Raw genomic sequence first — 19,390 nt, 5'->3', positions numbered from 1 at the left:
ATGTAAGTAAAAAAAAAATTTTTTTAACGTTTTTTTTTTTATTCTAATAATATTTTATTTTTATTTATTTAACGATAATAATTATTAATAATTAACAAAAAATTCAAAAGTTTCGATTCTATTAATTGTTTTTATTATTTAAATGTGATTTTAAACTTTTTCCGCGACCGTTATTTTTTCACCTGCTTTTTCATCATCATCATCATCGTCTTCATCGTCACCATCTTCGTCATCTTTATTCGAATCTTTAAAATTTCGATTGGATTCCGTTGATTTTGATTTCAAATTATCATCTTTAACATATTTCGTCACGTCTATTGAAAATTTTTCATTTGATGGCGGACTCGTACACCAAATCCATTTGATAAAATCACCATCTCTTTTAGGTTTGTGATTCATTACATCTTTTAACAAATGAATGAAATTCTCTTCTATTTTATTCGATTCCATTGCTAAATTACCAATAATGCATTCCATTCTTCCAAAATTTTCTAATGATAAAGGTTTCGTACAGGAATATTGTATTCCATGTTTAAACCTGATAACATCAACCGTAAAAGTAAATTTTGTTTCGTTATTCGATAAAATCCAACCATTCGTTAACTCACCTGTGAATGGCAGATGGTAAATCATCAGTAAGAGTACCAGCTTTTGCTCTTGGCATTCTAGTTTTTAATATATTTCTTATGAGTGTTAATTCTGGGAAAAAATCTTTTTCGCATAAAATAAATTCATAAATTGATATTTGAACATCTCCATCCTAAAACAAATTAGAAAAACAAAAAAAAATCTCACCAAAAATGGACAAAATCACTCATCATAAATGGTAGAAAATATTAGAAAAAAAAAAAAAAAACAAACTTTAACTTTATTAACCAACGATGTGGCTCCTGCAGTGGTAGCACCGCTTTCGACAGCTTCCTGTACTTTATTACTATTACAAAAAACTAAAATATCTTTTTTTAGTTCTTGATTAATGGGATGCGGTATTGCAGCTATCCCTTGAAACGATTTTAAAAATTTTGTCTGTAAATAATTTCTTTACATAATGATAATATAGAAAATAATAATAATAATGATTTGAAATTGGTTTACATACTCCTTTGGGATTTTTAGTCATGTCGAATTCGATTGATACTTTTACATCAGCATATGGATTATTAAAAACTGTTGGATGATGAAATTCTCTATGATTATCAACAGCTTCGACAATTGAATATTTTTTATATTTGAATTCTTCTTCAATGAAAATATCATCTGTGGGTATTTCCGGTTTGTTTCTTTCTTCGGTAACGGTTACGTTAGTAAAACTTGCATTCGTCTTGCTAAAAATTCAATACACATATAAAATGAAAATGTTTTAATTAAAAAAATTAATTTGATCAACAAATTTTAAAAAAATAATCAACCTTGGTTTTTTCGTCTCTTTTTCATTAGCTAATTTTTCTATTTTTCTTTTTTTTTGTAATTGTAATGCTTTTTGCCTGTAACCTTTTCTAGCAGCGAAACGTTTTTGTAGGTTAAGATTATTAGGTACGACCATCCACGAACAGTCAAATAAAGGTTTCGTTGCGTTAAAAACTAATCCACCTGTTTAAAAAAATGTCGCGAATCAATTAAAAATATAATTCCCGTTCGATTTCTTTCGTTAAAATAGTAAAAAAGGGAAAAAAATAGTAATGTAAAAAGGTTTACCACAGAATCGGAGAGCCATTTTGAATTGCGTCTAATCCCACGACAAACAAATATGTCGTTATTGATGTTGTGTTAATAAATGTCCGTAGAAAAAAACATTTTCTTTTGCTTTTTTTTTTTTATTGTTAACGGGAAATTGTTATTATAAAATTTTAAAATCATGGATACGTTATAGATTGTTATTTATTTAATTTTATCGTTTTAAATTATTTATATAAAATTAAAAAAAAAAAAAAAAAAAAAGTTTTGGGTTTGAAATCTTTTTGTTGACAAGGTATTTTCATACTTTGCTTAGTTTTTTATTATTTTTTACTTATTTCTAAGCTTTTTAATATGATTTTTTTTTATTTCCTCTTATTTCTTATCATTTTTACTATCGTTGAGTCTTTTTTGCTGCTAATAAATTTGCTGTCATTCAATTTACATGTCATTTGTAAATTTAACAAGTTACTATTGGAAATTGAATATTTTGGGGAATTTTAGCCTAATTTTTCATATTTATTCATTCATTTATAGATTATATCTCACTTTCTTTTTTTTTTCTATATATGCAGGAAAATAAATTTTTTAAAATGTTTAAGAAAAAATCAAATTTACCACCACAACCTCAATGTCCATCGACAAATCAAATGATTGAAGATTTATCAAATTCGACAAATGATGATAGATTATTTATTTCATCAATAAAAATAATAATAAATAAAAATTATGAATCTGTGAATGGTGAAGACGATTATGAAAAAATAAAAAATTTCTTTCTCGCACATGAAAAATTACAAAACCTAATGGAAAATCTTGAAGCCGTTAAAACAAGTTTATCGATTAAAGAATGCGATATTAAAAAATTAGCTGATGAATTAAAAAATCAAGCGATAAAAGCATTGATTTAATTTTTTATTTTTTTTTTTTTATATAATAAATTTATATTTTAATAAATCATTATTATTTAAATAAATTTTTGTTTAAGTTTATCATTTCTTGAAAAAAAATTTATGAAAATGAATAACGAATAATTTTATCGTTTTCTGTAGTTAAACTTTTAACTGATTTAAAATAACCGTTATCTATTTTATTCACGCTATTTTATTTTGTCAATGACAAATAGATCTTATCAACAATGCACAGACATTAATTTATTGAATGGATGACATTGTTTAATTTTATTATTATTATCATTTCATTCCATTTTACCTTAAAAAAAATCATTCGATTGTTAATTGTCACATAAAACATTTATCGAGTGATTCTCTAGGAAAAATAATAAAAAAACAATTTAACTAGTAGAATAACTTTATTGAAAAGAAAAAATGTAATCTTTTGTAAAAATGATTAATGACACTATAACTAACACAAACTTTTTTTCTCTAATCAAAATCGTTCATTTCGAATTGATCTTCGAATTTTGACGTTTTAAAAATCATTTTTGCCATTTTACTTTTGATTGCGTTTCTACCGTAGAAAGCCAACGCTTGTAATTGAATAAAATATTCTGTATTCTTCTTTAAACTTTTCAAATGATAATGCAATTGATTCTAAAAAAAAAAAAAAAACAGAAAAGAAAATTTACTCGTTTAGGAAAAGGTTTTTCCCCCTCCTCCCCCCCCCTTGTCTTTCTCATTTAAGATTCAAACCTCCGGAACTAAATCTTTTTGAACTAATACAGCTTCAGATTTGAAATTTGTATCTCTTTCATCCAGCCTGTGACTCCAAAATATTTTATATCTTTGAACTGGAATCGATGATTCTGATGGACTCCATCGAACGGTTCCCCAAATCGTACCATTTTTTTCTTTAACTTGTTCTATTCTTAATTTTGTTGGTTTTTGTAATTTAGGACCTTAAACGACAAAACATTTTGGGAAATGAAAAACCCGCAGATGTCTTTTAAAAAGTGTTTAAAAACGCACAAATTGATTTATTAATTCAAATGTAAATTATATGATCAACAGCAGTTCGAATAAAGAAAAAATATGGCGGTGAAAAGAAAAAAGTCGTGGCAAAAGACTCACGTCGCGCCAATTTAAAACCTTCGGATTCCGTTGAAAATCCTTTCGTACCATTTACGTTAACAGAAGCGACACGAAATTGATACCAATAACCAGGTTTGATGACATTTTTTAAATTAACAAAATTTTTTTTCGAACTATATATTGGATTCCATTCTCCCAAAAGTGGTTCGTTATAAAATCTTCCCAAATGATGTCGTTCTTCCAAAACGAATAATATCCTTTAAAACAAAAACATTTTCTTTTTAATTATAGGCTCTATAAAATAATTCATTTGAATAATAATAATACTCACGTTTGATTTTTATTCAAAGAATCAAATTCCCACGATAAGTGAACGCCATTCTTCCTTTTTTTTTCTTTGACCGTTAAATTGTATGGAACGGACGGTAAATGAATTTCATTAAAAAGTCCCAATGCGGGTTTACACGTTTGACCGCAGGAATGTAAACAACATTTTTCAGTCGATGGACAATCCCTGTCATCGGTACAAAAAAAAACGCAGGCTTGTACGAAAACGGGAATGTTATCAAATGAATCTGGACAATAACCGAATTTATCAAAAGGTTCCTTCAAACAACCTTTAAAACACTGAAATGACATCAACAACAACAACAATGATGATGATGATAATATAACTCGTAAAATTATTATTATCATTACTACTAAATAATGTGAGGAGGGGGAGAAAGGAGGGATGGGAGAGGTGGGGTGGAGTGAGGGGGGAGGGGTTTCTCAAATAATTGTAACATTTTGTTATTCCGTATGAAAAAATTTATATAAACAAAAATTTTCAACGTGCCAGAAGGTATTAAAAAAAAATTTTAAAAAAACGTGACCCAAGGACAAACAAACATGATCATTATAACTATTATTATTATTATTATTAATATTATTATTATTATTCATGATGTATATTATTTCAATTTAGAGACGAGACAAGAGAAAAAAAAAAAAAAAACTTAAATTATAACTTTTTTTATAAATTATATACCATGGAATATATATAATATTTGAAATTTAAATTTTGTCTCGATATAAAATTGAGAAAAACTTTTTTAATTAGCATCCATCTAATACCTATGTAACAAAATGAAATAATAATAATAATTAACAACACTTAACGTTACATATATATATAAATAGAATTTGAAAAAAGTAATAATAAAATCTTTCTCAGAACACAAAAATGGGAAAAAACGTTTAATTGAATTTCTTTTTACCCCGGTTCCGACTACTAAAACAACCCAATATGGCGGCAAAATAAAATAAAAAAACTCATCAGAACGTTAAATTAAAAAAAAAAAATTTCTTCTTTCCTTTCCCCTCCCCCCTCCCCCCTTCCTCCTTCCCTTCCATCATAAATTATATATAATAGGATCGTTTTTTTTTTCTCAAAACATAAATGATGATGATGATGATAACACCACGTGAGTGAGTTTTTTTTTTTTCATTCCAGTTAATTATCGAAACATTAAAAATAACGAACAAATTTCATTTTGACTTTTATATATAACGTACTTTTTTTCTTTTCAAAACGCATAAAAACTCTATCGAATATTAGTAATTAAAATAATTTAATAAACTTTTATAAAGATACGCTACAAACAAAAGTAAAATTGAAAAAAAAAAAAAAAGAAGAAGGAAAACAAACCTCTTTTTTGTTATTATCCTTTTTGTTTAAACAAATGATATCGCAACGAGTTACTTTAATGGCGTCGCTCCCTTGTAAATTATCAAAACGATTCAAAGTTCTTTCGTTGCATTCGATTTTAACATTTTGCGTTATTAATAATATAAATAATATCAATTGAAATTTATTATTATTATTATTGTAATTGATTTTGACATTATTAATATTTAATAAATTATTAATTATATTATTCCTCATCATCAATAATTTATTGATTCATTTTAAAGTTTAATTAATTAATTGTTTAAACCTTTCAATTTTCTTTTTTGTTTACTTTACGGAACGCGCCGTCACGATTGCTGCGACATTTTTCCCCGCGTTTTTCCCTGTTTGTTTACTTTTTTCCCTGCAAAATCAAAATCGTTTATGAGTATATAAATTGGACAAACAAACGAATCTTTTTTTTTAAATTTAAAACAAATGCTAGTAAAAAACAAAGTGATAAAACAAACAGACAAACAAACAAACAAACAAACAAACGAACGTTTTATAAATTCGTGTTTACGTTTAATATTAAACAAATAAATAAACCGCCATTTAATTTAACAAACGTTTGAATTATAATAATAATAATAATAATAATAATGAAAAAAATGATTTATGGACTTTTTTTTTTTTTATTATTAAAATTGAATTGCTACTACTCGCGGCCGACGGATACATAATAAAAGTATAAATAATTATTTTAAATAAAAAAAAAAAAAAAAGGGTTAATAAATCATGACTAAGAGACTGATGAATTGTAAAACGTTGTTATTAATAAATAATTATTATACCTTTAGGGTATAAATTTTAATAATAATTTTTTTTTTCTTTCTTTAAATAACATAATATGTTGTTGTTGTTGTTGTTGTTGTTCCCGTATAATAAAATAATTAAAATTTTACACTCTTTTTTTTTACCCTTCTTCTTTTAAACAAAACCGAATCTGACAAATGATTTGTTTTTAACAATTATAAACAAAATATATTTTTTTTTGTTTAAACCACACACACTAGAACAAATTATGTATTAAAATGTCAAAACTTACACTTTAAATATTATTTTTATCCAAAACAATTGAATCCAGTTATGTATGTTAACCGGCGTGGAAGAATAATTAAAAATAAAATAAAATAAAATAAATAAAAAAAAAAAAGGAAACCAGTTTGTTGATACGTTTACGTTGAATAGCCCAGGTAAACTGACCATCCAAATAAATAAATTCTACAAAGGTCCTCCTCTCATCACACTCACAACATTTTTTTTTTCTTTTTTTTTCTTTTTCTTTCTTTATATTAATGGCATGTTGCCTAATATAAATTATTTAATTTTTTTTTGTTGAAGTTTTTCTTCTCCCTTTTTTTCCTTAACGTTTAAATCGTTTCGTGTTTTTTTTTAAACTTATTATATCCTTTTTAAACTGTTTTCTTCGTACCTTTTTTACTCGTAGGAAATCATTCGAAAATAATTATTTCAATTTCAATTAATAAATTTTATGTTAATGGCGGTTGATTTATGACGTCACACGACAGTAAACAAACTGGAAAAAATGTTTTTCAATTAATTTTATAAAAAACTCATAATATTATTAACTATTTATGTTTAAAACACGAATAAATACGTAATTATTATTAATAATAAAACGATTCCATAATTATATTTTTAACGTTAAAAAGAAAAAAAAACTCACGAGGAAAGGTTTTACTCACACGATGGCGTCTCGAACACTGAAAAATTCAAAATGTCGGATGCGAAATTTTGAAAAAAAAAAAAAAAAAATTTATACAAAAAAGTGCGGATCAAGCAAAAAACAACCCGGTTCTTATCGATTCGAAATAAAAAAAAAAAAAAATCCTTTGATAAAATATTTTAAACGTTATGTTAAAAGAGAGAAAAATTTTTGCATTGTCTTCAAAAAAAAAAAAAAAAAATTTTAACCGTTGGAAATGAACGTATTGTAATTTAATACTTAATTGTTTAGTCTAATCCTTTAAATAATAGTTTATATTACACTATCGCGAGAATATAAAACAAAACACACACACACACACAAATAAGATTAATTTGTTATTTTTTATTTTTTGTTTCTTTTATCAAATAATATTTACACGATACGGCATTTTCTTTTTTTTTTTGAAATGTTTCATTTACATACGCGACTCCATTATTCGTTTTCGATCAATCAATCAAATCAAACCGTCGAACGTGTCAATTTAATAACTAATGACACGTTAAAAAATTTCACAAGTTTTGTTTACATTTTCGTTTTACCCCCAAATCTCCCTTTTATTAATAATTTTTTTTAACAATTAGTGAGTGATTTATGGAATTTTAATTAGATTATTAATAAAATAAGATTCAAAATTATAAGAATATAATAATTCTTTCGGTTAATTCATTAAAAAGAGAGGAAAAAGAAAGAAAAATACGTTTGATTCTTAGTCGTCATTTTTTTTTTTTTTTGAAAATGAATCCAAAATTTTTTTTTTTTATTAATTAATAATAACAGGTCGTGGCGTGAAAAATAAAACCTAAAAAGGATTAAAACTAGTTGTTTGTTGCTACTACTACTACTACTACTACAAAAAACTAAAACATTTGGGTGTTTGAATTAAATGATGATTACACGTTTTAAACATTTTCAACATGGTAAACTGGATTTCAAAAATCATCATCATCATCATCATCATCATCAAAAATCTACACGTTTTAACCTCCGGCAAATTTTTTTTTTTTTTAATTTTTTTAATTTTTTTGTTTTGTTTCAGATAAAACAAAAAAAAAAAAAAAAATCAATTACGTAAAAAAAACTCTCTCGTGAAAAAAAAAAAAAACAAAATGGAGAACGATGTTAAATAATAATTATTATTACTATAATAAATTATTTTTATTTATAGGAGGAAAAAATAATTTAATGATTAACTTACCTACCCGTTTAAACGTTTTGATTTTTTTTTTTTTAAACGCACTCACGCACTCACGCACATACACACGCACCTGAGTTTTTTTTTTCACTACTACTTTATCATTTTATATATATATATATTAATTATGTTCATTTTATTTAATGATTCTGGTTTTTTTTCTTTCTTTCTTTCTTCTAATTATTTATATTATTTTTGTCAGCCATTTTGAATTTTTTTTAAACTTATTTTTTTAAGTTCATTATTAAAGGAGGAAAAGGAGGGGAAAAAAAAGAGTAGAGATTGATTTAAAATATATTATATTAATAAATTAAATCACGTGACTATAATTAAATTTAATACGTATTAAAGTTCGTTTAACCGTTAAAAAAATAATAATAATAATGTTGTTGTGGTTGTTGTTGTTGTTGTTGTGGGGATATTAAATAATTGATTTAACATTGTATGTTAATAAAAAAAAAAAAAAAAAAAATTGAAAAATTGAAAAATTATTTTACAGTCGAGGAAAATTGTAAAAATTAGTTTTGTGTGAATTATATATCCGGTCGTGACCTCGAATTTTCTCGAATTTTTCAAACTTTTTTTTTTACGAATAAAAATCTTTTCGGTGTGTGTGTGAATAAATCAGGAAAATAAATAATAATTTTTTTTACTTATCGTACGTTTAATTTATTTAATAATAATAATAATAATACATTTTAAAATACTGTTACGTGAAAATATAAAAAAAAAAAAAAAAAAATGTTTGGTTTTTTCTTAACTAAGACATCTAAATCTTTGGAGTTTCTTTTTTTTTTGCTCCCTTTTTTGATTAACTTGCTGGTGCTGCAGTTGTTGAAGGTGCTGCAGTCGATGCTGGTGCAGCAGTTGAAGTTGAAGCTGGAGTTGAACCTGGTTCTGCGGTAGATCCAGGAGCTGCAGTTGAAGTTGAAGCTGGAGTTGATCCTGGTGCTACAGTCGAAGTTGGTTCTGCGGTAGATGCTGGTGCAGAAGTAGTCGTTGGAGCTGCACTTGATCCTGGTGCTGCAGTTGAAGTTGGAGCTGCGGTAGATGCCGGTGCCGAGGTGGTCGTTGGAGCTGCAGTTGTAGTTGGAGCTACAGTGGTTGTAGTAGCTTGTGTAGTCGATGAATCACCATTTGAAGTCGTACCGGATGCAGTAGTAGAAGTTATTGGTTCAGGTGTAGTAACTTTAGTAGAGTCAGATACGGTAGTAGTCGGGGTAGTGGTGGTTTGATTTCCGCATTGAGTTGGGGTAGTGGTACAATCCGAGGGTTGCGAAGGCGTTGTAGTTTTGTCTAAAATAAATAAAAAACCGTCGTAATTCATTTCCTATTAATATGCTTCCTTTTCTGAAAAAATTTTTACAAAGAAACTCACTAGCTTGAGGACAGAATTCGCAAAATAATCTTGGACGCATGCGATGAATGTTTAAATGAACGTTTCTCAATTCAAAAGTCGTATCCTCGCCGCAGAAAAGATGACATAAAAAATCTAAATTTCCAAACCTTAAATTTTTTAATCTATTCAATTTCATACGTTCTCCATCGACCTAATAATAATAATAATAATAATAATAATTAAAACAATAAAATAAAAAAAAATCTTTCTTAACAAATAAATCAAAAAACATTTGTTTAATAAACAATATGTCACGCTATTAAAAAAAACAAAAGAAGAAAAAGTTTTTTGTATTTTCATTTTTTTTGCAAACCGGAAACGGAAATACATACTACTCGAATCCTCATAAATTTTTTTAATTATTTAACCGTTGTTCAATTTTTAAAATTTTCAATTCCAAATTTAAATTTAAATTTGTTTCAGAAAAAAACGTTACTCGTTGCTCCTTCATTGACTCACGTAGTCATTTCAAAAAAATAATAATTTTCTTCTGCTTTTACATTTCGTCCTGTCGTTAATACTTTTTTTTTTCGTAATCAAACGAATATTTTTCATTTTTTTTAATAACATCCCAAATTAAAATAAAATAACAAAATTAAAAAATTTTTTATACTCACGTTAATTGAATAAAAATTCAAAATGGCGACGAATAAAATGGTAACAACAGCAAATCGATTCATTTTTGAATTGTTCGTTTGTTCGTTTGTTTTTTGTGAAATTCCAATAGTTTTTTTTTAAACAACACTGGAAAATTGTCTGACTTTATTTTGGGAAAGTCAATCTTATATATATATACGAGTTAAAATCAAAAAAAAAAAAAAAAAAAAAAACAAAATGGTTACCGTGACCTAGCTAATGAAGATTTCTTTGTTATTGTAAATTGTTAAGAAAGTGAACCTGATAAAAAGTTATTGTTTTTCCTGACGTTGCATAACAACAACAACGACAACATCATCATCATATCCCTATTTCTTTTTAAAAACACTTTTTTTTTTCGTTATGAATAAAAATTCCTGTTTTTGTTTTACTATTTAATTATTATTTTTCAATATCCTGGATTTGAAATAACTTTGGATTTTCCACAAGGTCTCACACCGCCCTCTAAAAATCATAAATTTTTTTTATTTTTTTTTATCTTTTTAAAATAATGAATGACACACACACACACAATTTTTTTTTTGTTTTTTCTTAACGATTGATGCAATGGGAGAATTTCTGTCGTAATTGCTTTTTTTTTCTCTTTTCTCTATTATCAAACGTTTGCATAATTAAAATAAAAAAAGCTTTTTCTGTACATTTTTCTTATCAGCATTATTATAAAAAAATTTTTTAATCTTACCCAAGAAAGATTTTTTATTTGTTCTTTTTTTTAACTTCCACTTAACTTGTGTGTATAAAAGCTTCTTTCTTTTTTTTTTTAATAATGTGTGTTCACAATTCTGAAAACATAAATAATATTCATGTTTGAGTTTATTAATAGTTATTGACAATGGTCATGCTAAATTATTTCAACCAATAACACACACAAATATGATTTACTTGATAATTTTGATTTAAATAAAAAAAATAAAATCATTTTGACATTCATATTGTCATTAAAACTAATTATGCTTAATTTTACAATTATTATTATTATTATCAAGCATCCTTACCATGCAGGCATATTTATATTATAGAGATTAAAATGATTAAACAAAAAACATATCAGGAGTTTTTTTTTATGTAATCATTTTCATTACTGTTCAGTCAAATGAGAATCCATGATATGTTACTCCTACATGTGTTATTTTCATTCGTTGTGCCTTTTTCAGGTTCGTTTTCTGTTTATTCATTTCCTTTTGATGTTTTAAAGTATGTGTGATAAGAATTGAAGTTGTATAAAAACATAATTTTATCCTTAATCCCATTTGACTTTATTCACACAGTTGAACTACATATATGTATATGTTAGATTCTTATATGAATTTTTCCTCCTTCTGAAATTCAGAAAAACATGTTTTATTTAGGAAATATCGAACATTACAAACCATTTGTTTATAAATTAACAAATAATAAAATCGTTCGTTTCTTCTTCATTTGCCATTTACATTTTTTTTCAGGATTTTGTTGGAATTTTATTCGTTACAAACGTATTCAAAATGGCGGACGAATATTAATTAACTCTTTCGAATCGAATCATTTAATGGCGTTAATTTGAATCATAATATTTATAATCATCACGTTCGTCGTAAAAAAAAAAAAAATACTTAAAGTTTTATTGATTTCATTTACCTTTGTATTAAAATAATCATTATAAAAAAAAGCAATTAAAATAAATTTCCATTTTGTAAAGATTTGATCCTTGCAAAAAAATAAATTTTAAAATTATTACGTAATAATAATAGTAGTTATTTTCACCGCTGAGCGGCGCTCGAAACGCTCATGTTTAACAATCATGCGTCAACGTAAAATTTTTAAAATTTCGTTCCGGAACGTCGCGGTTCGTTATTTTTTAAAAAAATTAATAAATTTATGGAAAATAAAAAAAATTTTTTAAAAAAATTTATAAAAATGAATGAAATAACGTTCGATAAGGAAGGAAAAGGGTAGGAATATAAAATAAAATAAAATGATAAATAAAAATCGTTAAATTAATAAAATTTATTTAAAAAATAAATTGACATTTTGTTTTGTTTTGTTTTTTTTTACTTTTACTTAATCATTTTCTTTTTTTTTGTTAAATTTTATGCATTTATTTATTTATAAATGATAATTAAACAATTTTTACCAAAATAATAACATAATCAATCTCAATATGATCATCTCCCTCGCTCTCGTTCGCACAACTTCACAATTCAAAAAAAAAAAAAAAAAAACAAATCAAAATAAAAAATAAAAAATTTATTCACTTTTAATTTATTATAATAATAATAATAATAATAATAATTTAAAAAAAAAAAAAAAATTCGTTCGACGACTGGCAATACCCACATCATCATCATCATCATCATTATTATTATTATTATTACATTTTAAATCAAAACCAAATCATTGATGAAAACGTAGGGAGAAGAATATAAAGCAAAAAAAAAAAAAAAAATTTTCATGTTTAACTTATGAAAATAATTTTATTAATTACTCGAAGGAAATTCTCATCAATAAAACAAAAAGGTTTGTTCATATCGATCGATATAATCGATAATAAAATTTATTATTATTATCATCATTATTATTATTTCCTCCTTTGAAATTTAAATTAACGGTTACAACAAAAACGTGGAGACACAGAAAAAAAAAAAAAAAAAAAAAAAAAGGAAAAGGAAAAAAAAACGGAATAAAATATGTGAAATTATCATTATCATCATCATTATTATTATTAATAATTTATACTTGAAAGCATTTTGAAATCGTACGTTAAAAAAAAAAAATTTTATTTTATTATTCCTCACCTTCCCCTCCTTTTCCCCTTCCTTCCCTCCCCTCCACTCAACAAAACGTACTACACGAAGCTAATAAAGCAGACCGACTGTTCGATACATCGATCGATGTATCGATTAAGACAATAAACAAACCGTCACGCCCTCCCTTATCCATCGTTCGAACTATCCTGCGGTAATATTTAAAAACTCTTTTTATTTATTTATTTATTATTATTATTATTATTACTTGAACACGCCCCCCCCCACCGGAAAAATAAAATTTTTTCTTTTAAATTTTCTCCGCCAAATATAATTAATAATTAGAAAGGAAAAAAAGGAGGAAAAAAAAAAGGAATAAAAAAAAAAAAAAAAAGGAGCGAGTGAGAGAGAGAGAGAGATAGAGAGAGATAGATGGAAAAGGATCATCAACAAATCTTCTCGGATTTAGCTGAGTAATACTTGAAAAGTGACTTTTTACCATGGACGGACAGGTAATGATCGTAGGGTATAAATTTTTTTCTCCACCTGCAAAATCAAAATCAAATTGATTAAAAAAAAATAATAATAATTTTTTTTTTTCGTGACGTCACTTCATACATAATATTAATAATAATAATTATTATTATTACATGTACGAATTAATATAAAAAGTTTATACAACAACAACAACAACCGCAACAACAGCAACAGCAACAACCAATAAAAAAAAAAAAAAAATAATTTTTTGACGTATTCATTTTTAATCAATTATTAAATCTATCTATCTATCTATAGTGTAAATAATAATAATAATAATAATAATAATAATAATAATAATAATCAATGTGTTTGTGTGTGTGTGTCTGACCAACAACTCAAAATTATCTTAAACTGAATTGAAAAGAAAGGAAGGACAAAGACAGAGGGATTTAAAGGAAAATAAAGGGAAAATGAAAGAAGAGAGAGAGAGAAAGAGAGAGAGACAGGGAGAGAGACAGGGAGAGAGAGAAAGATAGAGACAGGGGGAGAGAGAAAGAGAAAGAGAGAAAGAGAGAGAGAGAGAGAGGGAAAGAGAGAGAGAGAGAGAGAGAGAGAGAGAGAGAGAGAGAGAGAGAGAGAGAGAGAGAGAGAGAGAGAGAGAGAGAGAGAGAGAGAGAGAGAGAGAGAGAGAGAGAGAGAGAGAGAGAGAGAGAGAGAGAGAGAGAGAGAGAGAGAGAGAGAGAGAGAGGGAGAGAGATAGAGAGAGAGATAATTACAAATCAATATTTTAAATTTTCATTTAATTTTGTTTTTGTTTTTTTTTTTTTAAATGAAAAATGAAAAAAACAACTTAGTATTATGAGTTGGAAGTCGTCTGTACTGTTTCCCCCCTAAGCTAGAGAGAATTTCCTTCGAGTAAGAGGTTGGCTTCACCGAGATAAAGAATGGCTCCTTTCGCGGTCGTCTTCGCTGAGCCTTTGATGCGGTGGAATTTTGTCGAAAAACGGATGCCTGAGAGCATCGCCCAAACATATTCTCTGACTCGGATCGTATTCTAACATTCTCTGCATCAAATCGAATAATTGTGCGTGTTCTTCGTCGTCGGCTGCCTGATACCTCTGCAATAAATAAATAAACAATCAAATCCGTTTGTTTGTTTGTTTGTTTGTCGACAAAGCACATCCTCCTCGCACATCCTTTCGAAAAAAACAGAGGAAAACTCACGTGAAGGGGTTTACAATTTTCTCTAACGTATCTCCCCGCGCAACTCTTATCGTCCCAATCCAATTTTCCGTGGTAAAAATATTTCGTTTTGGTTTTTCTAGCCATTCTGTAGGGTACGGTACCTAGTATTCTTTCCATCATAGCGAGATGCTCTCTGTTGTCGTGAGTTTGAAACAACGTTATACCCAAATACAATTCGAACATGATGCATCCGATTGACCAAACGTCACACGGTTGAGACCATCCTAATTCTGCAAAGAGAGAAAGAGAGAGAGAGAGAGACAGAGAGATGAAATCGATGGTGTACTTCATCATCACGATTCACTTTTCTAATTTTCACTCACCTAAAATGACTTCGGGAGCTCTATAATGTCTTGTTGATACTATTGTACTGTGGTGTTCGTGATCAAATGTCGCACTACCAAAATCTATTAATCTAACATCCGAACGTTTCACCCTTTTGACTTCTCTTTTCTGAAAATTTTAATCATTATCATTATTCATCAATTATTGTAATGAACAAACAAACAAACTCCGACAAACGCAACAATTTGAAACTTACCTTTTTAGCATTGTATATGGTTTCATAGCTGGAATCTACAAACAATATGTTCTCGGGTTTGAGATCTGTGTGTGTTAATTTATTATCGTGAAGAAATTTCACTGCATAACATAACTGATAAGTGATATGTCTCACATGTTCTAACGGATACGGTTGATAATTGTTGTCTTTCTGTACGTACATATAGATAAAATAAAACAAAATGAAATTATTACATTCAAACATAAACATAAACATAAACTAGTCTTTCAGAATTTTGGGTTGGCCAGTAACAGTAACTGCGGATTTTCCCACCAACAGATAGTTTGTCCATGTTTTTGAGTACGTTCGAGTACATTCAGTACCGAAATTTCATTGACATCTTAGTAAATAGTACGCGAGCAAAAGACGGTTAAAGCCAATGGGGAGCCAAAGCGAGCGAGCGAGCATTTCCTCCACATTTTCTTTTTGAAAGGGTGTTGATGCTTCACGAGCCAATAAAAAGTTGTGGGCCGGCCGTGTAGGGGGATGAAGCCCTAATAGAACGACAGTGTCAGTGTCCGTTCTGGAGATTTTCCTTTGATAAAAGAGGAGCCCGCACTCCGGGCGTCCATTGGAGGTCGATGAAGACCCTCATTGATTATGATCGGTATAGTTTGACAAAGGACATTGCAAAGAAGCTAGATGTGTCACATACGTGCGCCAAAAACCATCTCCGGCGTCTTGGGTGCCATAAGAAGCTTGATACTTTGGGGAGCGTAAGACAACTTGGTCTTTGCGATATGCTTGTTAAACGCAATGACGCGAATGACCCTTTTTTGAAAGAATGGTAACCGGAGATGAAAAGTGGGTTGTCTATGACAATAGTGGGATTACAAAGGGATAGTCTACTTTGAGCTGTTGCTGCCACGAAAACAGACCATAAATTCAGAGGTTTAAATTGAACAATTGACAAACTTAAATGATACCATCCAAGAAAAACGACCGGAACTAGCCAACAGCAAAGGAATTGTCTTTCACCACGATAATGGAGGCCAGGCCCTCCCCATCTTTAGCCACTGGAGCTAGGCTGGAATGTTTTGCCTCACCCTCCTCTTATAGTCCCTACCTAGCTCAAAGTGAGTATCATTTGTTCCAAAACGACAATGAGGTTGTCAAAACTGAATTGGACCAGTTTTTTGCTCCTAAAACTAAAGAGTTTTATGAAACATGGGATGATGATGCTACCCGAAAAATGTCTCAAGGTCATTAATAATAACAATTGACATATTATAATAGATTGTGAATAATTTGGCATAATTAATAAATCGCGCGTTCTTAGTTTCCTGAAAAATTCGTAATTACCTTTTTGCCAACCCAATAATAGATGTATATATATATGTAACTTACCAAAAAATCAAAAACGCTAAGACCCAACATTTCAAATCCTATACACACGTGACCACTCAAATCGAAATAACATAACATTTTAACAGTTAAACTGAAAAGAAAAAAAAAAAAAAAAAAAAAGAAAAGGAAAAATTAACAAAAATTTTCCAAAGAAACACGAGAAAAGAAAAGATGAAAATCGAAATCATTCATTTACTCACTATTTCCCATCGGGATCCTTTTCCGCTATTTTTTGTAAAGCATTTATTTCCAATTTGGCCGCTTCTCTGTATTTTCCAACATTTCTAATTACTTTAAGCGCGATCACGTTATCGCTGAAAACAAACAAACAAAAACAAAAGAGTTAGAAAATTAGAAAACCGTTACACGTAACGCAACCGTTAAAATTTGAATGTTCGTTTCGAACGAGCGAACTGTGGGATGCGGTTAAGAATGGGTTTGGGGGGATGAGTGACGTCGTACACGAACCGGCGACAAAAATACCCGTGTGAACCCCCTCTAATTTGGCAACAACGCTTTTGATTTTTGTGTGTACACACAATAAAAAATTGATCGCGAATGAAAAATATTATAATTTTTTTTTTTTTTTTTTTTTTGGATTACTCACGGATTATCGACATCCTTGACTTGAAGTACTTTTCCAAAAGTTCCCTCGCCCAACGAAGCCACGATTTTCCCTGTAATATTAACAATTGAAAAAAAATTATAATTTATGCTTTCAGGCTGTGCCAAGTTCGATCAAAACGGAGACGAACTCGAAAAATCCATCACACATTTCACACATTCACCCAACGACTTCGAAGGAAAGGAGACAGAAAATGGAGAAAACAAGAGAGAAAGAGAGAGAGAGAGAAAAATGTAAACTCTCCCCAAAAATATTTTTTCGGCGGACCTCCTTGTTCGTAATTAAAAAGAGTCGGGGGGGAAGGGGCGGAAAGAGAAAGAGGGGAGGGGTGAAATTTTTTTTTTCTCCCGGTAAAATCATTCGTCGTCTCCCTGATCGCTTCGCACAGCTTTCCTACGATAATAATAATAATTATTATTATAATAAATAAATAAATAAATAAAATTCTCTGTTTAATTAATATAAATATACGTATATAAAAATAAAAAAATATTAGGTAAATATAAGTTTTACGTATAAAATATATATATAAAATATATATGTATAATAATTAGTAGGTCTAATTGTAAAATATGTATATATATATATATTCATATACATATTCAATCAAGGCCTTATCATGCAAATATAATATATTTATGGGGCCTAACTTCGGTCTCTGATAAGTTATATAAAATTTATTTATTTATTTTCCTTTCCTTTCTTTCTTTTATTTAAATAATTTATTATTCATTTGTATGGGGTAATAAAACCTATCATATGTAAAAAACACTCGAGGCTTAGATATCTAAACGGGAAAGCCTCGAGATGGAGAGAGAGAGAGAGAGAGAGAGAGAAGAGCAACGGACTATGTGTGTGTATGTGTGTGTTAAATTGAAAGATATTTTATTATTCACGAACACTTGTTTGTGAGAACATCTCCAATTCTGTAAATGAGGTGTCCGTCTTCGTCGTCTTCGATGGTGGGCTCTCGTTCCCGCTCTCTCGAGGTCTGTCGAGGATAACGCCATTCGCCATTGGAGAACGACAAGGAAGACGTCACAGGAACACATCGGGCACCGGTCACGTTTGAACGCCACGGGGAAATCATTGATCATTGTCGACGAAAGACGAACGTTTCGGTGACGGGAATGACGATGTTGATGACGACGGTGACGACGACGACGACGACGACGACGACGAGAGACGCAACGTCGGTGACGGTGACGATTAGAAAGAAGACGTCAGCGATAGGTACGGAACATTGTACGAACGGCAGCAACGTCAGTCAATTCCACCAAGAGGCAGGATTCGCATCGGCCGACGATCGCCAAATGTGTGTCAAGGAGCGACCCAACAATCATAGACAAAGAGGGGAAAAGGCAAATTGTTTTGCCATCACAACAAACAACTAACAACTCACATATTCACCCGAGAAGCGAGAGATATTTAAATAAAAATTTATAAGAGTGTGACCAATGAAACTCGAGTTTATATATATAAAAAAAAAAAAAAAAAAAAAGTTTCGTTGGACACACTCCGGGAATATCACATTTTGTTCCTTGGACTCACCTTTTCCTTGCTGCCATTTTGAATCAATGTTTTTTTATTTTATTTTATTTTATTTAAAAAAAAATTAACTCGGGGTTGAGTTAATGCCAAATATTAAAAAAAAAAAAAAAAAATTGTTTGCCAACGACTTTTTAAAAAATGCGTTGAGAGAGGTTTCATTTATTATTATCATTATCATTATTTTAAATTTTATATTCTCTCTTATGTAAAAATTTAATTGAATTTTAAAACATCATCATCATCCAATATAACAAAATGTGAATTTTTTTTTTTTTTAATAAAAAAATATATATAAAAAGATTGCCAACGTTTTTTCTTTTCCTCCCCCCCCCCTCCCTCAATATTTGAAAAAATTTTATTTGCAATTGGCAAAATAAATATAGCAAATATTTATACGAATTCTCTAAAAAAAAAAAAAAAAATAAAGAAAAAAATTTTTGCCCGTCAAAATAATAATAATAATAATAAAAATGAAAAAATGATTAACCGTTATGAATATACACG

General features: G+C 28.5%; 3 protein-coding genes across 3 annotated transcripts; all 3 read right to left on the bottom strand.

Moving 5' to 3' along the window:
- Window positions 1–150: 150 nt before the first annotated feature.
- Phum_PHUM580240 (50S ribosomal protein L1, putative) lies at window positions 151–1,714 on the bottom strand (the record flags this gene model as incomplete). Its single annotated transcript, XM_002432258.1, has 6 exons — window positions 151–538; window positions 609–760; window positions 862–1,026; window positions 1,100–1,325; window positions 1,410–1,590; window positions 1,696–1,714. 6 exons carry the CDS (start codon window positions 1,712–1,714, stop codon window positions 151–153), a joined length of 1,131 nt encoding a protein of 376 aa, XP_002432303.1.
- A 1,345-nt stretch (window positions 1,715–3,059) lies between these two features.
- Window positions 3,060–4,304, bottom strand: Phum_PHUM580230 (uncharacterized protein; the record flags this gene model as incomplete). Its single annotated transcript, XM_002432257.1, has 4 exons — window positions 3,060–3,227; window positions 3,327–3,532; window positions 3,705–3,922; window positions 3,997–4,304. 4 exons carry the CDS (start codon window positions 4,302–4,304, stop codon window positions 3,060–3,062), a joined length of 900 nt encoding a protein of 299 aa, XP_002432302.1.
- A 10,181-nt stretch (window positions 4,305–14,485) lies between these two features.
- Phum_PHUM580220 (dual specificity protein kinase CLK2, putative) lies at window positions 14,486–18,425 on the bottom strand (the record flags this gene model as incomplete). The annotated part of the gene is made up of 8 exons (XM_002432256.1): window positions 14,486–14,674; window positions 14,781–15,031; window positions 15,125–15,254; window positions 15,343–15,513; window positions 16,711–16,801; window positions 16,911–17,024; window positions 17,318–17,387; window positions 18,236–18,425. 8 exons carry the CDS (start codon window positions 18,423–18,425, stop codon window positions 14,486–14,488), a joined length of 1,206 nt encoding a protein of 401 aa, XP_002432301.1.
- Between the last annotated feature and the right edge of the window lie 965 nt (window positions 18,426–19,390).

This window comes from Pediculus humanus, genomic scaffold, assembly GCF_000006295.1.
Source record: "Pediculus humanus corporis 1103172108309 genomic scaffold, whole genome shotgun sequence".
Lineage (NCBI taxonomy): Eukaryota > Metazoa > Arthropoda > Insecta > Psocodea > Pediculidae > Pediculus > Pediculus humanus.
Note: the sequence above shows the minus strand (reverse complement) of the source record. Positions and strands in the feature narration are given on the sequence as shown.